The sequence below is a fragment of the Papaver somniferum genome, unplaced genomic scaffold (assembly GCF_003573695.1).
Source record: "Papaver somniferum cultivar HN1 unplaced genomic scaffold, ASM357369v1 unplaced-scaffold_67, whole genome shotgun sequence".
NCBI lineage: Eukaryota > Viridiplantae > Streptophyta > Magnoliopsida > Ranunculales > Papaveraceae > Papaver > Papaver somniferum.
The window spans coordinates 307,961-316,871 of record NW_020649526.1 but is presented as its reverse complement, the minus strand read 5'-3'; the positions used below and the strand labels follow the sequence as shown (position 1 = coordinate 316,871).

General features: G+C 35.7%; 1 protein-coding gene across 1 annotated transcript; it reads right to left on the bottom strand.

The window, feature by feature from the left end:
- Positions 1-3,657: 3,657 nt before the first annotated feature.
- LOC113343818 (elongator complex protein 6-like) lies at positions 3,658-4,630 on the bottom strand. The gene is made up of 3 exons (XM_026587938.1): positions 4,415-4,630; positions 4,287-4,348; positions 3,658-3,838 (listed from the first exon to the last, which is right to left on the bottom strand). The coding sequence occupies exons 1-3, from the start codon at positions 4,628-4,630 to the stop codon at positions 3,658-3,660; spliced, it is 459 nt and encodes a 152-aa protein (XP_026443723.1).
- Between the last annotated feature and the right edge of the window lie 4,281 nt (positions 4,631-8,911).

Below are 8,911 nucleotides of genomic sequence, written 5' to 3'. Positions count from 1 at the left end.
CTAGGTATTGTGATCGGTTATACCGAGATACATAACCATAGTTAAGATCGGTTCTACCAACTCACACATATTGGTCATCAAATAATATGCGATGAATATCCGGACTTTTTTATTCATGAAACAAGTTCATGAATGTACTTTATTTAAACAAATGTAAAACATTGTTTCCTGGGATAAAATCTTCATCATACACCCATACACATAAGCATAAAACTATATACAAGATTATGTTGATGTCATATCTACGAAGTTCAAAAGATAAGCGTCATACTTCGTAGTCTAATTCCTTAATGCTATGATCGTACTATTATGATCATGTCTCTCCACTAGAGTATAATATACAATATATACAGTATATACAGCTTCACATGTTATGTTTTCAATATAGCACGACTTGAAAGATACTTAGGAATTGAAACAAGTTCAAGTCAATATTAATAACCTCAAGTGGAAGGATGATGTCGTCGTTGTAGTCCTTACTTCTTTTCATTCTTCAGGTCTTCGGCGTAATATTCGTATGTGTCAACATTCCTAGACTTTCTAGTCTAACCTAAACGAAGTTGACTCTAATATTTAATCAAGCGACTCTAGATGAGTTTTGATATTAAAATATGACAACCAAACTTGACATACCAACGTTTGGTGAGTTCATCCGAGATATGCTCTAACAAAACCAGACACCAAAGGTAATTCCTTTACCACAACGTCCGCAAGGTATTCCATCTGTAGAATGAGTTTCAGGCCCGTCTTGCTTGACAATAATTATGTTGCTTCTCTTTTGTTCTTTGAAACCTCTGATAGACTTACTATGCTTGTGTTCCTGGTTAAAAGAATAAGACATAATTTTGGATGTTTCAATAGACAAGAAAAGAAACAGGACACTACCTAGATAAGAGGTGTGACACATCCTAGTATATGCGTATTTAGTGCATACATAATGCTATAAGCATTACAAGATGCTATTATGTTCTCCATACTCGAGAGCTGAAATTTATGACAGATGACAACCCAAATTTTGTATTATATGATCTTTTTTTTCTTGAGCGAGTATTGTATGATCCAATGACTCTTTAATGGAAAGTATCTAAGAAGTAATACTGTTATGGGTTTTCATTTGTGTTATCGTGCCATTTAGTGTATTTATTCATGGGTTTTCTTATGATTTATGCTGATCTTGTTTGTTGATTTATTAGATATTGATCAAATATATACACAATTATTATACTGTGTAACCAGATTGGATTCTACTGAGGTTATATAAAGAATGTTTCTTGGTAATATATTAAGCATTTTAGTAATGGGTACATAGATGAATTTGCTTTTATGATTAATGTTCATATGGTTCATTGTTGCGTATTCGTGTAAATAAATAAATGCGACTGGAAAATGCTCAATTATTCACACATATTGAATAGATGTTGTTGTCTAAAAAGAAAAATTAGTTGTTAGAATTTCTGTTACACCGTTTTTCTTAAAGTTGCAAGATGTGAAGTTGATCTGTTGATGAAACTGAAGTGGCACATTATTTTCAGATTAAAGCACGAAGTAACTTTGTGGGAACGATAAGAATGTTCTAGGCTTCTAACAATGCAGTCTTTGCTTTCATAGGTTTCTTACTTCTTAAGCAGCCGTAGCTTTTGTATCACCCCAAGGTCTAAAATTTGGGTTCATTTTAGAGCTCTTCTTATCAAGGGGATTATATATACCCAGTGAGATCGAAGGAAAATCAAATTGGAATTTCTTTATTCGCTGAATAAGCTCATCTTATAGTTGATCTGAATTTGCAGATGCTCATAGGAGTTTGGTGGGCTATCCGGATATGAACGATTTTACTGAGCAAGTCGAGACTGCAGGCGTGAACTGTTCCATTTTGAAAAGTGAGTTTCAAACATTTCATAACTCTTTATGATGCTCCTGATGCTTCCATCTTCTCTTGTTGTAGGTTTTGGATGAATCAGTTGACTCAGTGAGTGAGTTCGAAAATTGGTGGCTCAGCCAAAAACAATGAACTTCTGCATTACACGGAGAAACCCGAGACTTTTGTAGTACAAGACCCTAAAAGTAGCTGACTTGTTCAATCATATATAAGTGATAATAGTGTTTCAGAGCTTCAAGTGGTTAGTTCCGTTTTCTCTTCATAATGTATTTAAATTTCTTTCTGAGTGATATAATGTATTTTAATTTCTTCAAGTGGTTAGTTCTGTTTCAGAGCTTCAAGTGGTTAGTTCTGAGTGGTATAATTAATTTTGTTATGTACTTAACCCATTATGTTTTTAAGCTTATATCCTGTGTGCTTCGCCAAACCGACGAGATAGTGGTGGATAACCCCAGGTTCATGTTAAGTATTGTGGTCGAGGATAAATCTTTCAGTAATTTTGTAGGCTTATACAACACAAACATCTAAGGTGTATGGTCACATCTAATACTTTGTATTTCAAAATATATGAGCACATGTACTCATTCATTACAGTATGAATGTGTATTAGATTTATCTTCTGGAACACATACAATAATCTGGTCATACGTATTTTCTGCTTCTCGACTTTCATTCTAAACATCTTCATTTTGATGAACATGGTACTTATATTTTTAGTTATGGTGTATCACTTTGCATGTATTAGCTTACTCTGAAACTACAGAATGACTAATGAGTGCTTCAGCAGGTTTTACTCATCTTTAATCTCCACTTTCATATTTATAGCTAATCTTCAATATGTATCCATCTTTCTCTCCAGTCTACAATAAAGCAAGGTTTTTTCTGCTTCTCGACTTTTATTTCTAAATATTTTCACATTGATGAACATTATACCTTTATTTTTTAGTAATAGTGTATCACTTTGCATATATCAATTTTTACTTTTGGAAAAAGCTTAGCTTACTATGAAGCTATGGAATGACTAATGAGTCATGTTCCTTCAACAGGTCGTTCCCTACTGATTTACAAGACTGGATCAAGATATTATGTAACCCTTGCTGCGAAGAGAAGTAACTTTATACCTATGAGACACTATATTTTTGGGAACACATCAATCCTGAGTAGACCAATCTGCAAGTAAAGGAATGTTACGTCATCTATCTGATTTGCTCATTTTAATTTTACTTTTTATTGTTCAACAATCATTTGTTGGAAACTCGGCACTAGACTTGAGCTTCTGTTGGTTTTAGATTTTCTTTATGTTGCTTGAATGGAACCAGTTGCTTATTGAATGTAACAGATTTTAACCTTGTAATTCTTTTTAATAACTAAATGATGTTGTTGGAATCATTGCAGCGTAATTATTCTCTTTTTCCAGATCAATTTGAAATTATTAAGTACTAAGTATTATAACTGAGATGCAAATAGTAGCATAAAACAGGAGCTACTAGTTTAACCAATAGCCACGGTTCTGATAATATCCGTGGCAAATTACCACAAACGTGTGCATCCTAGTTCTTAATCAGCCACGAAGAAATCCGTGGCAAATGGCCTTACACCAATAGACACGGGACAAAAACCGTGGTTGTCCTCGTGGCAAATGGTATTACCCACGGGGTTATTTGTTACGGATAGCTGGCCGTGGCAAAGTATCTTTTGCCACGGCTTTTTGATCACCTGCCACGCTTCATGAGCGTGACTAAATCTCAGTAGTTTTTTATATAATGGTAATGGTAAAGAAATCAGGAGCGAAGAAAGTTGACAGATATATCAATAAACAAGAAAAAATGGGGATTGCCACAAAGACTTATATTTTCTGACGTCAAGGTGTGACAATAATGCAGAAAATCTAAGACATAAGTTGAAGACCCTTTAGCAGCCACTTCGAAAGGAGATGAATCGTCCATCATGACGGTTGTGCATCTATTTAATTCAGGTCAAGTCAATTCATTAACTTCCACGAATTTCTGGAATTTTTGATACAAATCGATCAATCCACCTCCAACACCATTTTCTTCATCCCCATCTATCAATGAAACAAACCAAAGTAAAATTTCGTCCATACTTTTGGAATCAAAGTGACTTCTACACTGAAGATTCACACAGTAACTATGAAAAAGATTTGACTACAACGTCTCTATGTAGGCTACATTAGCGGTGTTAATCTTTCACGAGTATAAAAATTGATAATGTGACTCATTTCTATATGAACTGATACAGTTACAAATATACAGATCAAAGAATGCACCATTGTTTGTTATGATATATCCATGACTAGAATTAGCTAACTACTCATAATCCAAACTAGTAAATTCAACAACAAAAAAAAAGACGAAATGAATTTTACTTGATATTCTTACCTGGACATTACATCTTAAGCATGTCTATGAATATGAATTTAGCATTTTCGCTCTGCGCGACCAAGCTGCATCCCTGGTAAGAAACAACATAATAGTAAAATTTCATTAATTAACAACGAGATTGTTTGAATTCGCTTACCAGTTTTCTTAAGATGCGGTAGTAATGAGAGAAAGGCTTCGAGAGAGCAACAAAGATAACGATTTCAGAAGATTCAATGGAGAGAGAACGTTTAATGAGGTGATGACGAACAAAAGCTCCCTTAGTCTCAACTTGATCTTCTATCAGAATAACTCTTCCTTTGGAAGAAGGAATATGAACTAGGGTTTCATCCAAGAGGTTTAAAGATCGCTCCATTTGATTCTCTCAACTTTCGCAATAAAGATACCAAAGAGGGTTTAGGGTTCTTTAGAAATCATAGGTGGACTAGGTGACTACTGTGAAGAAGAATAAAGGATTGGGGATTAAACGTGTGATATAGTGTATCGAAACCCGAAAACCTACCTTTCATTTACCCAATATTCTGGAGTGTTTGGAAAAAAAAATTTAATAGAAAAACCTACGCAGGCCTAAGAGGAGCACGAACCAGAGGTAGCAGCAAATAGGTTACTGCTGCCCATGGAGTTATAATTTTTACATGCCATGACTAAATTAAAGTTTCCAGATTCTGAGATCTGTGGATAATTTTAAGTCCTACTACAAAAGAAATAGTGTTGTTTGCTCCTTCTTCATCATCATTGTCCTTAATACTTCTTTCTCGGTAGCTACGGTGGAATCTGCCTTGAACTGCATTGTGATATAACATGGTGAAACAGACAAGAGACTCCATGTTTTCGGTTTGGATTTCTATGTCAGAATTCAACATGGTGTTGGACCATTGGAAAGCTAAATCAGCTCATTCTGTTTTTCCCCATTCTTCATGATGTCCGGGATGTCCTCGAGGCCTAACGGATTTGCCTGCAAAATTATAGTCGTTAGAACTGTAAAGAAATATAAGGTTTCAGGGTCCTGTAAGGAACACACTTTGATGGTAATTCCAAAGTCAAATCTTTGGTCCGTGGATATGGGTGGGTATACTAAAATATCTACATTCACGTTGTCCTCTATATGGGAGTAAATGTTATTCATAATATGGTCATTCATATTGTGCACTATGTTATAAGAGCAAAGATATTGTTTAATGCTCTGAGAGGTGTGACTAGCATTTGGCTGGATATGTTTAAAGATGAAATCACATCTAGCCTTCCATATGTACCAACAAGCAGTTGTCAGGATATTGCTGCATTGGAGATTAATGTTTGGCTCAATGTCAAACCAAGAGTTAAGCCAGTCATGGAAGTTTGTGGTGAAATCAAAACTTCCATGACTAGGCCCAAGAAGATGGTGCCGGACAGCAACTGCAGCTGGACAATTTAAGAAGACATGGCTCATAGTTTCTTCCCCACTACTGCAGAGCTTGATAAAGTGGATGGTGCTAACTGCGAACAAGATTACAAGTGATATGTAAGTTAGCAATTCGATATCACCATCATGATTGATAAAATAACACTCAAGATATCAAAGTAGTGCTTTTGTTGGTGGGAGGTTGGGTGGCTCACCATTCTACCCGGAATTAACGTACGGTGACACACACTCTAAAAGCACATATTTAGACACGTACAAAGAATTGAAGGTCTATACCTCACATGATGTAACAATAGGCAGTCTCCACTATAGGGGATCATAACTCTAATACTGAATTCAGTTTGCACCTCATTTTCCACTGGAATGGTTAAATCCAACTTTAACTCTCAAACAAGCAAGAAACCCGATCACGTTCTCTGGCATCTTTAAGTTCAGTCACTCTTGTGAGAATTTCGATGTAATCTTAGCGAAATGTATAGTATGTGACTCTAAACTAACTACAATTGGATTTTTTATGCAAATATGTACAAAAAGTGAAAAATATATATGCAAAATACTCCCCCACACTTAAACTTCACATTGTCCTCAATGTGTAAAACCATAAGTTCTGAATTCCGACGTAACAACAGATAAAACGCAAAACCTGTGCAAATTGGTAAAGAATTTGGAAAAATTCCATTTCATAAAAGTTGTTCATCTACGTGTTTTATACAAAGTGTCAAAAGGTCACAGTGCTTAGATAAACGTCCTGATAGTTATCGTCTCTGGACTGAACTACGTGCAGTCTGAATTTTTCTGACGAAAAGGTATTCGTCATAATCTTCTTCTCAAATAGATTCCGGACTGAATGAAATTAAATATGGGGATGCAAATATGATATGAAAACAATTAAAAACAAATGTTTAAGATACAAAACCTATGGGTTGCCTCCCATTTAGTGCTTGGTTTAAAGTCGTCAGCCCGACTTGGCATTCTCCTTAGTACTCCTCCAGAGGGAGTAAATCTTGAAGTCTAATTGCGTCCACCTTATCAGTAGAGAAGTTTTCGTAATATGGTTTAAATATATGGCCATTGACCTTGGATGTTATCCCGGTTTTACTACTAGTAATCTCAACTGCACCATGAGGAAAAACATTAGTAACAACAAAAGGTTCAATCCATCGGGACCTTAGCTTACCAGGAAATAAAAGGAGACGAAAATTAAATAAAATAACTTTTTGTCCCACAACAAAGCTCTTTCGAGAAATCATCTTGTCATGGTAAAGCTTAGTCTTTTCTTTGTATATACGGGCACTCTCGTAAGCATCGTTACGTATCTCCTCTAGCTCATTAATATGAAGTTGTCTCTGTTTTCCTGCTTTGTCATACTCCATGTTGCACATCTTTACCACTCATAATTCCTTATGATCAAGTTCAACTGGGAGATGACAAGATTTTCCATAAACCAACCGATATGGAGACATACCAATCGGTGTCTTGTATGTTGTTTTATACACCCAAAGTGCATCGTTTAGTCTATAACTCCAATCCTTCCTTGTAGTGTTAACGGTTTTCTCAAGGATGCACTTAATCTAACGATTTAAAATTTCAGCTTTCCCACTAGTTTGTGGGTGATACAACGTACCAATCTTGTGTGTAATATTGTACTTCTTGAGGAGACCATGGAAGGATTTCTTGAAGTGCGAGCCTCCATCACTAATAACCATTCTAGGTGTACCATGTCTAGAGAAAATGTATTCATTCACAAATTCACAAACAACTTGAGAATCATTAGTAGGGGTGGCTTTAGCTTCCACCCATTTAGAAACATAATCCACAACAAGAAGTATATAAAATTTTCATTTATAATTAACAAAAGGACCCATAAGATCAGTGCCCCACACATTGAAAATCTCGACAGTGAGAATAGGATTGAGTGGCATTTGATTCCGAGCACCTAGATTGCCCATTCGTTGACATCTATCAAAAGATTTGCAAAAAGCATATGCATCCTCAAATAGGTTAGGCCAATAAAAGCCACTCTCAAGGACTTTGAGAGAGGTACATTTTGCACCAAAGTCACCACCACAAACATAAGAATGACAAAAAGACAAAATCGATTGAAATTAATAGTTTGGTACGCACCTGCGGATAATCTGATCAGCACCATATTTCCACAAGTAGGGGTCATCCCACACATACTGCTTGGCTATTTTCTTAAGCTTTAGCTTTTGAAAAGTAGACATTGTACTAGGTACTTGCCTTGTAACCAAATAGTTCACTATATCAGCATACCAAGGTGTTGAATCTTCAATTGAGAAAAGTTGTTCCTCTGGAAAACGATCATGTAAAGGAAGTTCTTCTTCGGAGACAACAAGTCTACTAAGATGATCAACAATTGTATTCTCAACACCTTTCTTATCTCTGATTTCCATATTGAATTTTTGTAGCAAAATAATCCAACATATGAGTCTTGGCTTAGCCTCCTTATTTTTCAATAGGTACCATAGTGTTGCATGATCAGAATATACAATCACATTGGCACCCACCAAATAAGCTCTAAAAATTTTCCAATGCAAATACTATAACAAGCAACTCCTTTTCGGTGCTTGAATAGTTGACTTGCGCTTCATTAAGGGCCCTTGATGCATAATAAATCACATGTAACCTCTTGTCTAGTTTCTGACCCAAAACAGCTCCGACTGCATAATCACTTGCATCACACATTAACTCGAATGGCAAACTCCAGTCAGGTGACTTAATAATTGATGCAGTAGTCAACAATTCCTTCAATTTATTAAAGGCATCCTTGCACTCCTGGTCGAAGTTGAAGGCAACCTCCTTTTGCAACAATTTTCACATCGGCATTGAGATTTTAGAGAAATCTTTGATAAACCTCCTATAAAAACCTGCATAACCAAGAAACGAGCGAATTTCCCTCACCAAAGTGGGGTATTGTAAGTTCCTAATCAAGTCTATCTTTGCCTTGTCTACCTCGAGCCCTTGAGAGGACACGATGTGACCAAGCACAATTCCATGGTTTACCATAAAGTGACATTTATCCCAATTTAGATCAAGATTAGTGTCTATGCATATTTTTAGCACAAGTTCAAGATTATTTAATTAAATATTAAATGAATCTCCATAAACACTAAAATCGTCCATAATTACCTCAATGATGTTTTCCATATAATCAGAAGATATACTGACCATACATCTTTGAAAAGTGGCAGGCCCATTGCAAAGACCAAACGA